This window comes from Dermacentor variabilis, chromosome 4 (genome assembly GCF_050947875.1).
Source record: "Dermacentor variabilis isolate Ectoservices chromosome 4, ASM5094787v1, whole genome shotgun sequence".
Lineage (NCBI taxonomy): Eukaryota > Metazoa > Arthropoda > Arachnida > Ixodida > Ixodidae > Dermacentor > Dermacentor variabilis.
The window spans coordinates 219,762,564-219,784,227 of record NC_134571.1 but is presented as its reverse complement, the minus strand read 5'-3'; the positions used below and the strand labels follow the sequence as shown (position 1 = coordinate 219,784,227).

The window sequence follows — 21,664 nt, the reverse complement described above, 5'->3', positions numbered from 1 at the left end:
CTTGACTTATCCTTTCATTTGCTCCAAGAAAACAACCCTTATTATAATTCTTGTAGGATGTGCCCTTTGTGTTTACGGCGGGACGTTACCTAGGTGTGCACTCAAGTGCACATGTCGGTAACGAAATGTGCGCAGTACTAGCATCTTTGACAAATAATAGAGTTAGATCTATCTGTACTCTGTGTTAGTCACTGGCAGATTCAAGGAAGATGCATTGTTTGCCCCCCTCACGCTAGAGACATGCCGACCGGCACTAATTGTGGCTATATTGTGCGGAAAATTGAGCATGCCATGAAATAGGATGGTGTATAGTGCTTTATGCCATGCATTCTCTTAATAAATAAAGTAGTTCATACTTTTTCGACCTGCTATTCTCCAGTAGCAAGTCAGATGCAAAAATCTGAAGTATTTAACCGAATATGCAAGAGTTTCATGAAAGTTGTGTGCCAGCTAGGCTATCAAATATAGTTGATTGAATGTTTAAGGCGGTTCTCATAGCAGGCGTCTTTCAGATGCTCCGTTATGAGCACTATGTTACCTGTGTTACCAGCAGGATGTCACCTGTGTGTGCACTCTATGTTACCTGGCTGTGTACTCCCTCGAGTGTACATCCATGTAACATAGAGTGCGCACAGTGATTATCTTTTAACACATGCTACCGATAGATAATCTACCTGAAAGATGTATTAACTACTGGCGTATCAAAGTAAAGAAAAAATGGGGGGCGGGGCACCTGCCTCCACCTCCCTATCTATCTTGGCCGCATTGATCACCACGCGCCATCAACAGTACATACGTACATCAATTCCTCATGCAGCGAATTATTTCTCACGACAAATAACAATTGCGCGGCGGCTGGAGACGCGGTGGCACGAGCGACGGGCAGTGTTCGATGGCTTGGGCTGCATGAACCGAAAAAGAGGCGGATGCCTCCGGGGCCAATCCGCCGCTTTGTTGTGAGCGTATATGAATATACAACCTACCATTTAAGTAGCTGTTCGCGGTGTTATATTGGTTTCATGATCGCCTCATTACATGTAAATATCTAATACGTACGTTACGATTGTCTCTATATTAAGCTAGGAAGATTTCTTTGCAACCGTCAGCGGGAAATGCAAGCGCTGCCCCCTCCAAAGCTGAAATGGAGCTGCCGCTACCTTTCAGAAAGCCTAGTTCGAAAGAATGTAGTGAAATTGAATATCTGTAACGTTTCTGATAGAATAAACTGAAAAAAAATTTGAACATTAGGAGACACTGCCAGTGCTCTACCTCAAAACCGTGGCCTTCGAAGCACTTCTTAATATGTTGCTATTTCTATGCTATTTTTTTTCAGCCCTCGGCCTTGTCATGATCTCTTTTCTCTACTGCTCACGCAAATTATAAACAAAAGTTCGCTCACTAGCCAATGCAGAACCAGCGGTCGATGTTAAAAGTGCCTTTCTTTTCAAAACTGCGTGTGACTGCTGTAGCGAGATAGCAAAGTGGGCGAGTTGGTTATGGTTCATCGTACTTTTAGCAACAGCGCAAAAGCAACGCGGAAACAAGGAACAAACACACCGAAGGAACAGCGCCGTGTTGTTGTGTTTCTTCCTTTTGTCCGTGTCACTTTCGCGCTGACCACAAGTACACGAGTCATTTTTGTGTTAATATCAGCAGGGGTAGAAGTAGGGCAGCGCGGATCCCGTAAATGCTTGCTTGGGCGTACAACTGAATTATTTATAATTGTGCGTTGGCTGAGTATGAAAGTTGTGTGCAGAGTACGAACGGATTTGTTTGATTACGCGAGCATGCAAGCAGTTCGCCTGTTTCACTTTGGCCGAAGTTCCACTGCCGCTGCAAGCCAGCCATCGCCACGTTTTGTCGTCTTTATTCCTTACGCTACGAGTAAATATAGTTCCACCTATTCAAGATAAGGCCTCACATTCTCAAAAACACGCCACTGGGCGCCATAAGAAGTGTGTAATGTGTGTAATAATTCCGAATTTCTGATCGGCGGGTCACGCAGCTATCGCGCCTGCCCCCACACCGTCCGCCATCCCAAGCAGACGGAGCTGCACATGCTGCGCGCTGATTGGCTGGTGTCCGCCGGCAAAAGTTTGCGCATAGTTCGTCTAAAATCTCTGTATATGCTTATAAAAACAAGGCAGCGCACCAAGACAATTTAAACTCAATATGTTGTGTTTAAATGCCAGGCTTCCTTCCAGCTACGACTTTCCCTGAGTAACAAAATTAAATCTCGAAGGCCGTGCTTTTGCAAACTGCACGCCCTAGAAGCAAATGTATATCTCGGAGGCTGAATTCACTTGTTAACCGCAGTGCGGCGCTGCAGCATGCAGTGTGACGTTTGCAATAGGGAATCAGAAAATTTGGGCGTGGTAGTTCATAGTGTCTTTTTTATTGTTTAACCTAGGTAGGACAATAGGCAGTATAATAGCAAGAGCTTGGTGGCGCAACCCCCCGCCCCGTTCCTAAGGGGACGCTCATAACATCCATCCATCCATCCATCCATCCATTCATCCATCCGTTTATGTCCGGTAACATTACTGGATGATATATTGAGCTGGGCACGTTGTGTTGGTGTGAGCGGTGCGAGTGGTCGTTACAGTTACACGGTAATTGTATCATATTTTGGAAGTGTCTAAACAAACTGTGATCCGTACCGTGTGCATTAACCACCAGGAAACCTCTGGATTCGTGTAACGCTATTAGTTAGCCTTGTGTTTCCTGTGATATGCAAGTGTCTTACGTGTACCACAGAGCCCTTCCGAGCTGCCTTTGTTCTCGTCTGTCCGCATTCGCTTGTGAAATACCTTGTACTGTGGCTTCGAATTATGGTACGTGGAGGAACTAGTTGAAAGTTGTGCTTTCGTGCGCTGGTGTTCGTCGGCAATTCGACAGTGTACGCGCCGGAAAGAGCGTCATCGCATGGTGCCTGCGAGACAAAGAAGCGTTTGCTGACCACATCTTGAAGATAAGCAGGTCTGACGTTTGCGCGCATTCTCGCACCTTATGGTTCATGTAGTAAGCTTTGTGCAACGACAACAGAACACTTTCGGAGCGTATGTTGCCCTTGTTGCTGTTCACGTTTAGCAAACCGTTTCACGATGGGAGTTTCCGTGAAATGTATTATTTCTTACCGCTTACTTGCTTTCTGCAGTAATGTGCTACCACCGCTGATTGTTGTACTTTAATGGACAAATATTTACGTAAACGCTGAAAGTTAGTTTCCCCGGTAGTTTTCCGGCACTAAATTTTTCCGTGGATATGCATTTCCGCAAGTTACCTGTGTAATGCCTGTCGATGTGTCATGTGAATCTAAAGCAGCGTGCAGTTGCAGGATATCAACGCAACTGAAAACTTTTAAAGCATGCAGCATTGATGGAAGGTGATTGCTTAATAGAAACGTCGATAGTCTCCCACATTTTGCTCTATGACGAGCACGTGATGAAGTATAATGCAATTCGTCTTAGATTAAACACCAGTTTACTCGTCATTTTTCTGTTTAGAAAGCATATGATTGCAACAATGTATACACACGAAGTTTATTGATTGTGTGTCCAATTTTGATAAAGCCTAAACAACTCGCTACGCGAACAACACATTTTCGTGCTTGTGAAGCAGATGCTGCTACCATTCAGTTTGCTGTAGGTACACATACACAGCATGTTTGCCTCCTACCTTCTGTGGCATGCTGACAGCAGTAAATTGTTGTGCTAAAGGTTCAGCATAATGCGCACCTGCAACCTGCAACTGACATTGAAGATGTGTAAGAACTACAAAAACATTGTGAAAATGTGAAAAATGCACAGGATATTGTAACGCCTTTCAATTTAGCATTAGAATGTGTGCGCGACTAACATTTAACCACAGCACCTTATGGCATGGACAGTAGTGTTGAGCGATGGGAGGCCTGTGATATTAGCACGCTTTCCCGGTAAATATTAGCAAGATTTTGCTCATGGCATAGCGAGAGCCTCAACTTTGGGAACCTCGATACTTGAAGTAGCACACAAAGGTTTATTGGCCAGTTGCCTTTATGTACTACTTAGCAGCTGCTGCAATAATGATTAAAATAATTTGTGAGCAGTTTCATACCAGAGTGGACTGGCAGGTAACAGCGCAGTCTGTTTCAAACAATTATTTAAAAGCTTCTGTGTTGCCCTGATGTTTTTATGAGCTATTTCTGACTGCTGCAAGTTTTTTAGCTGTGTGCATAGAGGCCAAGCTGTTCTTGCTTGTATGAATATTTTTGAATAAGTGAAAAAAATATTTTATTTTAAAATAAGATTTATTTTTCAGCTGCCCTCTGAGCTCTCATCCAAGCAACGCATTCCAGAGGTCTGCTGTGAGCAGAGCTGGTAAATTGAAGTAAGACGCAGATAGTCCAATAAACTACTCGTAATTTCAGACAAACCTTTATAATGTGTAGTCAAAATTTTCTTTTAAAAGTGTAAGCACTAGTACAACCTGAACTTTCCATCTAAACATTGCATTTTATATTAGTAAGAAAGACATAACTATAACAGCAGCACTGCAGTGAGGAACGTAAATGGTACTTGAAGTGTTATACTGAAGTATTCTATGAAGGCCAATTAGTTTGTAACTTTAGAACAAATTGGCATGAATTTCTGTGCCATAGCAATGTTCCAATCCGTATGCTGCATCATGTAGAGAACAGTAACCTTACAATGAAAACCAATGCAAAACTTTAAAACTCAGAAAAAGTGCATAAATATAAAACGGGTACAGGGAACTCATGTATGCATGTCTACATAAAATACAGGATTTAATCACTGGGGCCAAATAAAGGATGCATAAAGGCAGGACACAGGAAGGAAACATAAAAGCAGTAGCCAAATTTCAACATGGAGGAAACATAAAGGACGTTTCCTGATGTGAACTCAGGGAAACACACAGTAAACACAAAGGACATAACCATTTTCATAAGGAGGCCAACGCTGTTGCCTTGTCCAGTGACGGAGTGAAAGCTAGAGGCGTGGCACCAAGCATTCGCTGTCGTTGACGACATCGCTGCCGGCGACACCGCCATGAAACTCGAAAGTAAGCCGCAGAATTAAAGTTCCTGGGATTTTGCAATTAGGTTCTGAGCAGAAAAGTCTCAAACGATGCTTCCGTGGGTCAATTTGGACCGATGATGCTCAATAGCCGCTATCCTGTGCGCAGCCACTGTACAACGAAAGGAGCTGCAGTACAAACTGGAGCGGGTTGCTCTGTGGCGGCATGCCAACGCTGTGGCCTTGTCCAATAACGCAGTGAAAGCCGGACGCGTGGTACAAATAATTCACTGTCCTTGACGATATGGCTGCCAGCGACACCGCTATTAAACTCGAAAATAAGTCGCAGCATTAATGTTCCTCGGATTCCGCAATTAGTCATGAGTAGAAAAGCCTCAAACGATGCTTGCAGTGGTCTGCAGGTTGGACCAATAATGCTCAAAAGCCATTCCATCCCCTGAACAGCCTCTGCACAACGAATTAAAGGAACTTCAGTACAAACAGGAGCGTGTTACTCTGTGGCCGCATGCTAACCCTGATCCCTTGTCCAATGATGGAGTCAAAGCAGGAGGCGTGGCGCAAAGCATTCACTGTCGTTGACGATATGGCTGCCGGCGATACCATGATGGAACTCGAAAATAAGCCGCAACTTTAATGTTCGTGGGATTACTCAATTGGGTTCTAAGCCGAAAGGCCTCAAACGATGCTTGCAGTGGTCAGGTTGGACCAATGATCCTCAACAGCTGTTCCATCCCGTGTACTGACACTGTACAACGGTAGGGCCTGCAATACAGACAGGAGTGGGTTACTCTGTGGCCGCATGCCAACGGCGCTGCCTTGCCGATTGAGCCTGAAGCTCGACATGGCCGACTGAGAAGACTACGCAACAAGTGGACAGGACAGCACAGTTCCCTACAATAATAACGACAGCGAACTGCGGCGCTAGTGTCTACAGGAGTTGTCAGCATAGTGGTTTAGCCAGCATGGGAACGAATGGGTAGTGTACGCGGATATGCGTAATCTTCGTTTTTAGGGCTTCGAATAACTTTGTAGCACAACAAAAATATTACGTTACAAGCCGAACCATTCGCAGTGATTCAGCATGCACGTGAATTCTTATTGCCTTCTGCGTTCAGAGAACGACTTCCTCGAAATTTGAGGCAATAGAGGCGCCTACATCCCAGTAAACGAGGCCACTAAAGGCTTCAAAAACAAATAGCCATATTTACGCGCTCACGATCAACATTTGGGGTACTTGAATTTCTTTGTGAAATAGAAATTTCCAAATCGTGGTTCCGCTGTATAGATAGATATACAGACACTGTAAAGTGCGTGAAGTATCCCGAGAAAGCTAATCGCATCAGTGGTGTTCCTTCTAGTAAAGTGAGTACATAAAAACTCAATGCAGGACAGTGCATCTGTCCTGATCTTTCACTTGTCCCGTCATGTGTGCAGTTCGCTGTGTTTAAGCTGATCTTCATGGCTCAGTGCGTTGCCAAGTTTTGACGAAAGACTGCTAAAGGAAGACACAAGAAGACAGACAAGGTGATGCGCGAACTGGAACAGGAACGAGGTCCAAAATAAGTAAACAGTAGATCGACACAGTTCAAGTAACATCAACACGCTCAAGTCACATGCATCTTTCAGGGTTTTTTTTCTGTGGATTGGCATTTCTCAACTTTTTTTCATAGAGCAATCTAAGGCATGCTCACACATCCACCACTGACATTCACTTTGAAATACATCATTAATTTCCCTTACTGTTTTGTCCTTCGAGCACGTGATGACTTTCGCGTCACGGAAGCGCGACTCATGCATGCATGTCACACAGTGCGCAGGGAAACTTGGAAGCGCACTCAGCCATGAATCACGTCAACTAGCCCCTGTCACGAGCTTTACTGAAGCTGATCATTGAAGTTTATCCTGGTGTTCCGTTTCGGTCTGAGATTCTGTCCGCGAGGATTATTCTTACTTAATGTGCCGGCTATGCACAAGCGCACAGATGTCTAGCTGCGCTCACGCTATTGCCCTGCCACGCTTGGACGGGCTGGACATCAAAGTGTACAGACATTTCACTACAAAGCGCTATTCCATATTTACGCGCTTATGATTTGGCGCCGTTAAACCAGAAAAGTTGTAAGCTTATACAAAGGGGAGTGGCTGAGTGCAAGGTAAATTTTATTCCCAGAGGGTCTGTTGAGGCAGCATGTCGATGTACGAGCCAGAGATGAGGCAACTGGTGTCTATGCCCAGTTCCTTACAAAGCCCCTTGGCAATGTCCTGACCTTCTTCTGTCGTTTGCTTCTCTTCCAGCATAACCTGCAGGTGACCGAGCAAAGATCTGAGGCACTACAACGTACATCACAATGTGCTAAGAATTGCTATGAAGTACAACCTTGTATATTTAGAAAAGGTGATAGATGAACATTTTTAGAGCTTCACAACTATACGCAAGCCTCTTGAAGCAATGATAACAAAAAGACCAAAGCTTGACGTTCATTTCATGAATTAGGTATAGGACCTACAGTATCCAACTTAGTTGGAAAAATGTTTAAATAGTTATGTTTTGTTTTGAGGTGCCAAAACCACTCTATCATTGAGGCATTCCGTAGTGGGTGATTCCAGGTTCATTTTTACCCCCTGGGGCTTTCTCATCTGCACGTAAATCTAAGTGCCCGAGCGTTCTTTTGCATTTCGCCTCCATCAAAATGCGGCCGCCACGGCCAGGATGGAATCCCCGACCTCGAGCTCATTAGGGCAATACCACAGCCTATAGTTAGCTTTAGCGACAATAGGCACTTGATGTTGCTTGTAAGGACAAGCCGTGCGACACAGTATTTTACTTAGTTTTGTCTTTGCTTTAAAGCAATTTATTTCCTCGCCCGCTTTTCCTTCTCCCAGCGCTTTTTGACCCCTAGTGTGGGTGGCATGTAGGCGGTTACGAACACACACGTCGAGAGAAGTTCTCGCCTTTAAGTAAACAGGTTTATCTCTCTAAAACAAATACGCAGTGTGATTCACTTATAGCGGAGTACAACATCGAAACAAAAGTAAAATCAAACGCGGGAATAGAAATATATCCACTGTCGCTGAGAATGGTTACATGGTACTTCTTTAAAATAAATTTTTTGCACATAAATCCCATGATTACGAATGCAAATACGAAGGCTGCGCTGCGCTACAATGATCTCACAAGAACTCAGAGCGGATGCTGGGCTCATTATTCACAGTAGTATCTAAACACTGTCACATAATTTGCGTGCATATTGCAAGTTCGCCTGCGCTACAGGAGGTATGTGCAGCCGAGTGGACGTGTCTTATTTAAAGATTCAGCCCATTTCAGGACCCAATATCGTATTTTTGCTTACTGTAAGTGTCCCAAGGTGCGAGATCCCAACTGAATAATTAATTTTTATTTGTTATTATACTATCAAGGCCAAAAAGACGTTCCAAGGGGTGGTTTGTTCAGGTTAACGGTCATTAGCCACGTATTCACCAGTTAGCTACACGATCAACATCGGTTTGAACAGCGATGGAAACTAGGAGGAAGCTTTACCTTGGGATCAACTCCGACTCCCCTTTTCAGATATCCATTGATCAAAGGCAAAAATTGTATCAGTAGACAACTGTTAAATCCGTTGGGTAGAATAGAAAGATTTCAGCCAACTGCTAACCGCATAATTTTGATTTATCACCTAACGTATTCGCAAAAATGGCAACATAGGTAAATCAAAAGAAAAAAATATCAGTCCAAGCACTCCGTACAGATGGTTAACCAGCGAAGCTGAAACGTGCGGCCCCGGTGTTTTTCACAAGGTAAATTACAACGGTTCATTAAAGTGTTTCTCAATTATTAGTTGCCTCTTTGTGTTTCTTAATTAATTATTGACGGCGACAAGCGCGGAAGTATTGGGGCGCCAACGAGCCAACTGTGGAAGACAACGACGCTGAAGCCATTGCTGATAAGGGTAGTTCTTTTCTTTTTCTACACGCGGACACGATAGTGGGAAAGTAGTCCGTAACAGCTTCGCTGTAAAAAAAATCTCAATTTCACCAGAAGGCAAAGCATCAATTGCAATAGCAAATTAGCCGACAGTCATGCGAAGTAAGGATAATAGTTGTATCGGCCGTATCAATTCGTAAACATTCGCTTGCAACTAAATTATCAAGAACGGTGTTAACAAGTACAGCAAAAATTAACAAGCACAGCAAACATGAACGCATTACACTCGATGACCGCGGGCACTCGCTGTCAGAACGCTGGCGTGAGGAAACGCGGAAACAGCAGCGAGCGAAGTGCTGCCTATCGCTTCGGCGCAAAGTGAACGCTGAGAACACGCCACCCGCACAAAGCTACGAGCTGCCAACGCGCCAAGAATAGCGTGTGGACAGTGGGGCTAGTTTCTGTATCGGCAATAAAGCATCGCCATGACTCTGGCAGCCAAAGGGAAATTTAGTAGCATTTGCATATGGTGGCAAATGCATATGTAAAAATACTGGAAGATATCTATAGCGGCTCCACAGCCACCGTAGTCCTCCATAAAGCAAGCAACAAAATCCCAATAAAGAAAGGCGTCAGGCAGGGAGATACGATATCTCCAATGCTATTCACAGCGTGTTTACAGGAGGTATTCAGAGACCTGGATTGGGAAGAATTGGGGATAAAAGTTAATGGAGAATACCTTAGTAACTTGCGATTCGCTGATGATATTGCCTTGCTTAGTAACTCAGGGGACCAATTGCAATGCATGCTCACTGACCTGGAGAGGCAAAGCAGAAGAGTGGGTCTAAAAATTAATATGCAGAAAACTAAAGTAATGCTTAACAGTCTCGGGAGAGAACAGCAATTTACAATAGGCAGCGAGGCACTGGAAGTCGTAAGGGAATACATCTACTTAGGGCAGGTAGTGACGGCGGATCCGGATCATGAGACGGAAATAATCAGAAGAATAAGAATGGGCTGGAGTGCGTTTGGCAGGCAGTCCCAAATCATGAACAGCAGGTTGCCGTTATCCCTCAAGAGAAAAGTATATAATAGCTGTGTCTTACCAGTACTCACCTACGGGGCAGAAACCTGGAGGCTTACGAAAAGGGTTCTACTCAAATTGAGGACGACACAACGAGCTATGGAAAGAAGAATGATAGGTGTAACGTTAAGGGATAAGAAAAGAGCAGATTGGGTGAGGGAACAAACGCGAGTTAATGACATCTTAGTTGAAATCAAGAAAAAGAAATGGGCATGGGCAGGACATGTAATGAGGATGGAAGATAACCGATGGTCATTAAGGGTTACGGACTGGATCCCAAGGGAAGGGAAGCGTAGCAGGGGGCGGCAGAAAGTTAGGTGGGCGGATGAGATTAAGAAGTTTGCGGGGACGGCATGGCCACAATTAGTACATGACCGGGGTTGTTGGAGAAGTATGGGAGAGGCCTTTGCCCTGCAGTGGGCGTAACCAGGCTGATGATGATGATGATGATGATGATGCATATGGTGGCTTCATCTTTTCAACCTACGTAGTAATAAAACAAAGTGATGCAATTGTGTGTAGAAATAGCTCGTAAAATTAGCTTTAAACTATTTTCTTTTTCGCCGGCCTGTATGTTTATTTAGTCGCTTCGTTTCTTGCGCCAGAAGGTAGCGCTGTCGCTCCTATTGCTTCGGCTGACATTCTGTTCGTCTGCTCGTGCGGCTTTCTATGCACATGCAGGTTTTTTCGTATGCTCTGAAGTTAAAAATTTTCTTTCTGTGCCCCCGAACGTTCCGGCAATGTTGGAAAAACTCAGGAAAGGACACAAGGCGTGCTGCGCGGCTGTGTGGTGTGGCAACTCGGGGAGTAAGACAAGGACGAAATTTTTTCTGTTTCACAGCGAACGAGAGGTATGCAAACTTTTCCTGCAGTCGTTATGAAGGAACAAGCGTTATCCTTATCAAAGCAGCTTCAGCACGAAATGAAACTTCTTCGCGGTTGCTCTCTAGTTATTATCTTTTTGGTTTGGCGCGGCGCCCATTTTTTCGGTGTTCTAAGAAAATGAAGCTACTTGTTGACAGTTGCTGATGAGCCGATTGATGCTAGCTGTCACGCAGACGGAAACTTCGCTTCGGTTTATGATAGCGGTTGGTCGTAATTTTTTCCACGAGTAGAAAACTTGCAATTTATATTTTCCGAAGCTATTACCGGTATTATTACAAGCTTATTACCGTGGAGAACATTCCCGTGACCGATTTTTGTTTTTTCATTACCACCTTTGGACACCAAATGGACACTGCCGAAGCCAAACAAAAATTAATTCTATAGCAATGACCGTTTCGTTCTGAATTATAACATGTTCAAGTTACATGTGCTACAGCCTGTGCCTAGGACAGAATTATTTTCGTTACTTCTCCGTACTCTCAACTTTAGTTCCGCTGTTATATGTTCTTTAATCATGACCAGCACGGTGAGCGTTGTCTTTTCCACGACGTCTGATACGGCGCCGGATGCCATGTTACGTTACTCAGTGAAATTTGTTCGCCAAGTGTGCCAAGAAACCGTGCAGTTTTCGTTGACAATGAGCCAATTCACGTTTGTAAAAGTGTTACATCGGGGTCTCGGTTTCGAGACCGAAACTTACTCGCCTTCAGGAGGCGCTGTGATAGCGACGCTGAGCCTATTTAAGGCACCGCGCTTTCAGTAAACTGATTCTTAGCGTCAGTCCCCGTCTGCGTCTTTTTTCAGGCCGCCGTCCCGGCCTGCCCAACGCTCTGGCGTGGCTTTCGTGGCGGCCACGCCGGCGTAACACTGGCGACGAGCATTAACCTTCCGTGCGGGCTATACATCTTCGACCACTGCCATGCTGCCCACAATACTTAACAATTCTGCCATTGTGCCATCCTGCTGCCGCCGGAGCCGACGCTACTAGCGTTCCACCTGGCAACGCGTTCCGTCGCCGTTCGCGACATAATCGCGCCTCATGCCAGTTACGCCACCCAACCGCCTTCTCCACCGCTTCTCCTACTTCCGCTGCCCACCTTGCGAGCAGCATTTCTGCACTTTCTGCGACGTCATCGCCTTGACCTTCAACGCCACTGCGGCGTCTTCTTTGCGGCTGTCCAAACCCCTCGGTACTGCCTGCTACTTCAGCATGCACGCGGCAATTCCCCTACCCCACCACCCCTCTTGTCATATCCCGGCGTACCGGGTATTTCTTGGCTCAAATGGCGACGTGTTTTGCAGGCCTACGTCGACGCCGCCAAGACCGCTACGCCGGACCACAAGAAAGCGCTCCTTCTCAACGCGCTGGGGGTGGAAGGCATCAGCGTTTACTCATATAGGGTGAGACACAGATTCGAGCCTACGAAGGGCGGGGACTCCAAGAAAATTGACGCATACGAAGTGGCGCTTCAAGTGCTCGACAAACACTTTCGTGAAGACGAATTTTGCAGTCGCGTTCACTTCAAACGCAGAGTACAAAGTCCTGCGCAGCCGACTACAGAATTCATTCAAGATGTTCAACGGCTCGCCAAATCGTGCAAGTTTGGCACCACTACCAACCTCATGGTTCAAGACCAGATCCATTGCGGCTTGCAGTCGCATCAGCTTCGTCGCCGCTTCATCCAACTCGGTCAGTGCTTTACCGTCAAGAAAGCATTGGAAATTGCTCAAGAAGAGAAATGCACCGATAAAATAATGGCGCAGTTAAGCGTTTTACAAGTAAACGCCGTTTCACAGCGTTGGCAGCCACAAGATCGCGGACGCGACCAGTCTCGTCCTCGGCGGGACCTTCAAGACGGCGGTTACCTTCCCCGCCCGACTTCATCTCAAAATGGCGGTCTTCCCCGCCCTGTTCCAATCCAAGAAGGTGGTTACCTTCCCACCCGACTTCATTTCAAGATGGCGGTCTTCCCCGTCCTGCTCCACTTCAACATGGCGGCCAACGGACCGGCCTTCCCTCCACTCGACCGGGCCGAAATGGAGGACGCCGGAGCAAGGAGGTGGGCCTACCGGTCAGGGAAGGAGCCAACCGGGCGCCCTCACTGCCTCCGCGCTGTTGGCTCGGCCCGGCGGCTGCTTCCGCTGCGGTTCGCCGCAGCACTGGACAAATTTTCTGGGTTGTGCTGCCCGCCAGAAATTCTACCAGACATGTAACAAAACAGGACATTTCTTCCTAATGTCCCGGTCTTAAGAATGTACAGAGGGAACAGTCAACGAACTAGAAACTCAAGAAAGTACAATTACAAATACAGTGACTGTCCTCAACGTCGAAAACGGTGGCAGTGCCCTGTCACGCACCTGCGCCTGCCATTTATTTATGCATTTCGGCGTCTACTTCGTTTAGCATTACACTTGGCACGATTAGTCGCCTGTCTTTAAGACAAAAATGAGAAACTGTTTTCGTCTATGGAAAAAAATGGCGTCTGAAAAGGCAGCCCTGGCACAGACTTGTGTTGCCACCTGCCGTCATCTGCAGGAACTAGCGTTTCAGGGAGGACTGCCTAAAACCCCTCAATTTTTCAAAAGTAGCGCCATTCTTAGATCTTTCCGCCACCCCGCTCACCCTGGCGCGTCCTCCTCCACATCTCCTGTCGCCCCAGCCTCCTCCGCTCCCCCATTGGCCAATCTGTGTCACGTGGAAGCAGGCGCCGCGCTTTTGTATATTTTTTTTCTTTCCAGCGCGCGCCGACCTCCATTGTTGGGCCTGCGCGACGAAAGTACGGCAGGCGAACTGAGGGAGTGCGTTAGCGTAATACAGTGAACTCTCACTTGAGTGAACTTCAAGGGACCAAAGGAAATAGTTCACGTAACTGAAAGTTCACTAAACTGAATATTCACTAGACCAACATAAGGCATGGCATACAGAGTCAAAAGTTTGAAGTACAATTCATGGAGCAAAAGACATGGCATCCATAGTGTTAGAAATGTGTGGAATGGAATTTGTACATATCAACAAGTACAAGGTTCATAACAGTTATAATGCTGCCTTTCTCACTTAGAAAAAATCTGTAATCTTCTTCTGCACTTTTACATTTAAAGCACAGGAAGTAACAAAACTGTCCAAAGAGTCAATGTTTTTGTACACTTCTTCTGGCACAGCTTGCTGTTGAGACACAAAGTCTCTCAACTTTCCAATGTACCCTACAACCTCAGCTAGAGTTATAGGGCTTGAAACTAGCTCGGCAGTTGCCTCTTCTTCGTCACACTCTTCTTCTTCAGGACGAACACTGGAAACAATCTCCAGATCCGTCTTTCCAGCACAGGTAATCAGTGCACTGTCACACTCTGCATAGTCTTCAAACAAAGTATTGCTATCGACCTTCAGCTGATGACAAAAATAAGCCTTGGTCCTCTGAGCAAGTTCGTTTAACTGAAATATTGACTGTTCCGAAATTTGTTTAAGTGAAACATTTTTGCATATAATCTATAAGAAAACTGCCGGGGATTTTTAAAAAGTTCGTTATTCTGAAATATTCGATAAACCGACGTTCGTACAACTGAGAGTTTACTGTAGAATGTGTAGGGCCGAGAACTTAATTGCGATGCCATGCTGCTGCGCCTTCGGCTGCCTCACAGACGCAGCGAGCGCAAAAAGCTTCTTGCTTTGCCGTCCGGCAGGCGCAACGCAAAAAAAAGTGTGGATTCGCAGGATCGGGCGGGCTGACATCGAGGAAGTGGCAAAGAACGCACGGCTTAGTGAAATAAGGGCCACGGCTACTCACAACCTCTTATTTTGAGCCTAGTTCACGCCTTCCGCTTCGAAAAAGTGTGTGTTCATGCTCTGCGTGGTTTTTAGCGCGTTGTTTGAATTTTTTTTCGAATGTGATCTCTTTGTTTCATGTAGTTTCGTCTTGCGGCGAAATGCACGCATCTTCAGCTGGCCTGTGACATAAAAGCGACATTATTCAGGGTGTGTTTTGAGCTCCTCCAGAAGTTAGCACATTCTCGACGCTTTTGCAAGGCTCAATATGACTTACGATGCAGTCTTTTAGCTTCGAATGTACGCCCGCATGTATTGGTTTAGTTTGTGGTGATTAACGTTTTTAACGTACCGAAGTGACTAAAGCTAGGATACAGGTCGTAGTGCATGGCTCCGGATAACTTTATCTAGCTCGCCTGGGGATGTTTAACGTTCACTTTGATCGTAAAGTCGTACGTGGGCCGGTAAATTCCTCGTTGGCGTTTCATAATACTCGCGCGGGCGCGCTAGCGCTGCTTTAGTAGTCGGCGCCTCGGTGCGATTGTATTTCTTCAATAAATTTTATTTACTAGTTGTAACACCTTGTCATTATTTCGTATTGTTGACGGCGCCTCCAGGGCACCAAAGCGGCAACGGGAACACCAAAGCTAGAACCAGGGCTGGATGGGGCTCGCCGAAGCCTGTGCATGCCAAGGGGGTGTAAGATCGCGGACAGCCAATTTTGTATGCGAACACTCCCTGCGACGCCTGCATTATTGTGATGTCACGTGCTCTTCAAAGGCCTCCGTTAGCCATTACATGTGCCCTCCAGGAGCAGTACTTGTAAAAAAAAAAACAATATATCGTCACGATTACCAAAGCACCCCGCAATGAAAAAAACGGCCCTGTTGCCAGGCATTGCTGACCGCACACAGCCATTCCGGCTGTGTGCGGTCGGCAATCTCTCCCCCGCCGGCCGAACAAAAGTATCCTGCAGGTACGTAAATGAACCAACGAAACCACGTACACATACTTTCACGCTGTCAACACCTGGAACTTTGGTAATTACGCGCGTGTTTGAGTACACCGCGTGCTTGCGTCGTGTTTCAGCAACACGAACTCTCAACGTCGCGCGCTTTACGCCTCAAGTACGCCTTGAATAATGGTCCTTTTGTCTATTTCTTCCGCAGTTCCAACACGAAATTCTAAAGGCCAGTTACCGACTGACGAAGAAAGATCTCGATTGAAAAAACTGCTCCGCAGGGCTCGAACGAACTTTTCTGCGGATTTCCTCCCGTAGCGTGTTAGCCGTCGTCTGCTACGGCAGGCCCACCACCGACGGCGCCACCGTCGAGGCCGCGCCGAGCGGAGGAGGAGGGAAGTGAATGGCGCTACTTTGGAAGATTGAGGGGCTTTAGTGTTGCCGCGTGTGGGCCGCTCCTGGAACCAACGTTACTAGCTGCGTTCAGTTGTCAAACTCTCCGCCCGCGCGCTTACAGCCGCTGTCACCACTTCTGTGACAGCCGCCAGATGGCAGCGCCGTTCCATGGAGCTCTACTGCAGACGCCTCGCCGCAGCCTTGAGCTCGTGCGGACGGGCAGTTTGCGCGTGTTTCACGCTCACTGGCGTTCCCCCTTGTCCAAATTAGTGATACCATGAGAAAGCGGTATCCACCTACCGCAATATGATTTATCGGACCAGTTGGTTCATAATGAAAGAAGGGGAAACTGCGCGAAAGGAAGCAACGCATACAGCGAAGCGCAGAAGCTGCGTTACTAAATGTAGTGTGTTTCCTCCTGTCGTCTTAACGTTTCGCGCAGTTTCTTGACGTTTCGCACAGTTTAGACTCAGGAGCCTTAAGATCTGGCCAAAGTGCGTGATTGTAGGATGAACTTCATCCCCACCGAAGCTTCTCACCGCGCCAAAGAAGCGCTACCAAAAAGAAAGATGAGGTCAGTCATTGAACACACAGGCCACAAGAAAAAAGGAAAAAAATCGTCGGCTCTTCCACTCCGTGAAGATGGTTAACCAGCAAAGCTGAAACGTGCGGCCCCTGTGTTTATCACTGGGTTAATCCCGAGGGCTCATTAAAGTATTTCTCAATTATGAGGTTACACACACTGCGACGGAGAGAACGACGTCACTGATGGTATGCCCGCAGTCCGCCGTTGTCGTTTGCGTTCGATGTCTCGAGTTTGCTAGGCGGCGTGGTTAGCAGCCTTCGCCCGCCATTTGCCGCTTCTGATTCTACGAAACCAAATTTCTTCAAAATTAAATCTGTCCGTTAAATCTGTCCGTAAGACAATGAGTGGCATATACTCCCTTAAGCAATGGCTCATACTCCCGTAAACGCGGCCTCCTCATTACGACGACAGAAGAGAAGTGAAATTCCACGCTGGAATGATGAACGGCGGCGCAGCCAGCTGCGGAAGACGACGACCAACGCGGGAGCAGTGGCACGAGCGCGTGCCGTGGATTTCGCAGAGAGTTCCCGGTCGGCACGAGGAAGTCACGGTGCGGTTGGGAGGCCTGCGGACCGACAAGTTCGACACGCCTAACAAAGGAACCCTGCAGGGATCCGTGGTCTCACCGATCCTTTTCAACATTGCAATGATTGGGATAGCCAGGAAGCTGGAAGAGATCAACGGCATACATCGCGCCATTTATGCCGACGATATCACCGTCTGGACTAACCAAGGCTCGCTCAGCCAAAAAGAAGAACGATTACAAGCCGCAACAACATGCGTGGAAGAATGCGTTAGGGAAAGAGGCCTCGCCTGTTCGACGGAGAAGTCCGAGCTCCTGAGAGTCAGAAGAGGAAAACGCTCGGAAGAGCAAATCAGCGTCACCCTAGAAGGTCAGAAGATACCAGAAAAAGAAGCCGTCAGGATTCTGGGAATGTTGGAGCAGAGCAATCAACGCCGCACACACACCATAAACCTACTCAAGCAAGCAACGGCACAGGTGGCACGTATGATCACCCGCGTCTCGCAAAAAAGAAGCGGCATGAAGGAGGAAGATACGGTCAAGTTGGTTAAGAGCCTCATAATCAGCCGGATCACGTACGCCCTCCCATATTACAACACAAACGAAGGCGAACGGGACCAGGCCGACGCCATCATAAGGAAAGCATACAAAACAGCGCTTCACCTGCCGGCGAACACCTCGACAGAGAAGCTGCTGGCCCTCGGACTCCACAACACGCTCGAGGAGCTCAGAGAAGCACAATTAGGGTCGCAGCTACTCAGACTCCAGCAGACTACCACGAGCAGAAAGCTCCTAAAAAAAACTGGGGCACAAAGAAATTGAAAGGGAAGAACAAAGAACGGCAAACCTACCCGATGAGTATCGCAGCACCATCAAGGTAGGGTCCCTGCCAAGAAACATGGACCCGAATTCACACATAGCCCGGCGGAACGCTAGGGCAAAATATTTAGAAAAATGCCTAGCAACCAAGGCGAACACGGTATACACGGACGCCACGGTATATCCCCGAGAAAGAAGGGACACAGAACAAAGAGTAATAGACTCGGACTATAGGGAAATCGCTTGCGCGTCGGCACGGGATTGTGCTGTAACCGAGGGAGAGGAAATGGCTGTTGCTCTAGCAGCTGTGGAGGGCTACCGCACAAATAGATCCCTTATAATTCTAACAGACTACAAGGGAGCATGCCGAAACTACATGAACGGCAGAATCGGTCAAAAAGCGGTCCAAATCTTCCGTCGCGCTGGCCAATAGAATAAACGCATTAGACACACCATCTTTTGGGTACTGGGGCACACTGAGATTGAGGGCAACCAAAGGGTTGATAGGATCGCTCGCGAGCATACAAACCGAGCGGACCTAAACAGAGATCCTGAGGATTTCATGAGAGTGATACCAACGTACTCTGACATACTAAATTACCATAGCGGGACGAGGATCAGATATCCCCCGCCCCACAATACACTCACTGAACAACAGGCAGTTTAGTGGATAAAGCTGGAGACAGGAACTTTCCCAAATTTTCATATACTATGCAAAATGTTCCCAAGTCAATACAGGGACACATGTCCGTGGTGTGGCGCAATAGCCACACTTTATCACATCACATGGGAGAGCAATACGAATAATGCATTCCACAAAATAGAAAATACGAGTGCGGAGCAGTGGGAGAGCGTGCTTTCCAGCGGCGACCCTAGCCTCCAACGGAGGCTGCTGGATCATTCCCAACGAGCAGCCACGCTCAGTGGTGCCCTGGAATAGAGGCGCCAACCATGCAGGCCGGAGATCGTCATAAACCAATAGAAGATGAAGATATCCGGCCTGACCGCTGAAATACTATTTCTAGAGCAATAAAGTTTACTTCCTCATCCACGCCGTGCGAAGCGTCGTATTGCTGGGAGCACAGAAAAAGTGGCGCGCCGAACTGTCGACATCGTTCCGATAGCCGCTTATGCAGCCAGGTACGCAGCACGTCGGCATCGTCTGCTGATATTCTTAACAAACTCGACGAAGGCTGCAGTTTCGCGGATGACATGCTTGCTGAAATTCGCCGATCAACAACAAACCACAGAATACACCAAAGTTGCACCGCGTGCTTAGCCGGCCCGCCCGCCTACACTCTAAGAAGAGTTTACACCTTTTGGAATGCCCCTTCTGCCACACAACGATAATCGTCATCTGCCTTGATGCGTTTCCTTTCTTTAACGCTGCGAGCCCGGTACTTTCCAGTAAAGAATGGCATGCGCGTTATCAGCATGATAGCATTCCCGACAGGAAAGTAGCGGGCACGGCGTTTTCAAGAAAGGAAACGCATCAAGGCGGATGACGATTATCGTTGTGTGGCAGAAGGGCCATGCCAAAGGGTGTACTGTTCTTAGAGTGTAGCAGGCTAGTGAGGAAGTGAAGCTGGGCGCGACTGCAGCGCCACGAGGGCACGGGCGGGTGGCGCTTCCGCGCAACAGCGCCGAGTTTGAAAACTGAAGCTAGTCTATAATATGTTATAGTAACCTTGCCCGGAAAAGGCGACTGCCCTCCCTGAAACGCTGCTTTCTGCAGATGACGACAGGCGGAGACGCAAGTATATGCTTGCGCCGCCACCGCAGCAGCTCGCATCCCCATAGGTGCAGGCAAATTTCCGTTTTTTTCGTAGAAACCAGGCAATTAACTGTGCTAAGCGTTATGCTAAACGGAGTCGATGTCAAAATGCGATCGTTCTGCAAAAGCTGAGCAGGAACAGTTCAGCGGTAAGTGCCAAATATTTTTTTAAACACGCGAAGCGAAATATTCGGGACCCTGTATAAGCTAAACAGCAGTCTACTATAAAAGCAATTGCTCCAATAAATTTCGCATAGACCTCCTTTAGCGGTTCTGCTGTGCATGGCTTATGGTGCACATAAATTACATCAATCTGAATCTCGAAAAACAGCGTGACAGGAAATCCGCTGAAAAAAAGAGAGCTCCAGAAGCTTGAACATAAGGAAACATTTTCTTACTAATATTTTATTCATCTTGTAATTCCGATGGTATTTATGGCGGTCTCCTGATTAGCCTATATTTACAAAACATCTCGGCACATTTCGATATTTGCCTAAACGTTCTGCAGTGCAGTGAATTGTGCAGATAATCATTCCTCCTACATATGCACCCTCCTCTTTCAAAATTTTAACATAGATACCATACACGGATCTTGAGATGCTAGAATCTTCTTGAGCCTACTTCGGTAAAGTTGTGCAAGTACTAATGTTGCTCAACAGTTTTCACTTCCCTGTTTTCTTTAATAGAGCAAAAGCGGGTCGCTCGTTTTAGCAAAGCCACGAAAAATCTTTATCACAAAAGAAAGCATGTAGCACCAGAAAGAAGTTTTCTAGAGAAGTTGAAATGTTTTCGCCTCCTTATTGCTCCGACATCGAACTTTTCATGACGGATGACCTCCAGCCAACCACAAAACTCGTAACAAAGCTCTGGCACCTGTACTAAGCGTCAAACAGGTCGCACGAAACTGAGCCTATGGGCTCTGTTAAAGCAAGTGCATAATGTACACCTGTGAGCAAAAGTATACGGGTTCACCGAAAAAAACTGAATTTCTTCGTCATTAACATGCATAAACTGAAATTGACGAGTGTACTGATATTTTCGCAATGTCAAGTTTGAACTGCAGCTTTTAATTTCAAATCCGCCTCTTTCATGTTCCTGTGCTGCCCTCTGACGCACGCCGCTGGAAACGTTTTGGAAGGGTGTCGGAGATTTCGCCTGTTGATTTGTGTACCTGCGCCCATGTTGAGTGTGCGTCGGTTGTGCGGTTCGTAAATCGCGATTATTTATTAATGGTTTCTCCGGGGCAGCATGTCTTTCACCCATCGAGTATTGTGGGTGAACATGCCCAAGTGCGCTGTTGTGGTAACTGCGCGGCCGATAAAGGCACGCCGAGTTCCGTCTGCCGACACGGCTAGCTGCCTTTAGTTCGTTTTAGCTGATGTGTGCGATTGCACATCGCTTTTTGTACTCCTTTTACCCATTCGCTAAACATTTCGCATACTGAAGAAGCCTTCGAATGCAGCCTTACACGTGGGATTTGCTAAAGCGGTTATTGGATGTCGCCGGATCTACAGCTTCATATCGCTGTTAGCTTCGGTTATTGTAGAAACGGCGTATCGCTGATGTGAAATAATCTCAAAACGTAGCAAAACATACAGACGAGTCAGTATGAGCGGCCGAGTCCCTTAAACAACAGCAACTTTGATCAATACACATATATATTACGGGCTGTTACTACTGATTCTCGGTTTTGTTTAACTTCACCATACTTACAATTTGCGCGTGCTATGAAGTATTATTAGAGACAACTGTGCTCGGCATAAGTCCCCCCCCCCCCCCCCACTTATATGCCGTGCAGTTCTCTCGTGAAAAGGCGGATGCCATCGCTGACACCGTTGGCAACTGAGCGAGTTTATGCTGCTGTATCGAATGCGCTGTCTCTTCTTTCCTGTTTGACGCAGAGGTAAACAATGCTTCT

At 46.9% G+C, this 21,664-nt stretch overlaps 1 protein-coding gene across 3 annotated transcripts in view; it reads right to left on the bottom strand.

The window, feature by feature from the left end:
• Positions 1 to 7,171: 7,171 nt before the first annotated feature.
• Positions 7,172 to 21,664, bottom strand: part of LOC142580117 (adenylate cyclase CyaB) — a 189,527-nt gene continuing 175,034 nt past the window's right edge. For all 3 annotated transcript variants that reach the window (XM_075690933.1, XM_075690934.1, XM_075690935.1), the window contains one exon: positions 7,172 to 7,334. In XM_075690933.1, the coding sequence (XP_075547048.1) occupies positions 7,194 to 7,334 (141 nt within the window). In that variant the 3' untranslated portion in view covers positions 7,172 to 7,193. The remainder of the gene's footprint in view (positions 7,335 to 21,664) is intronic.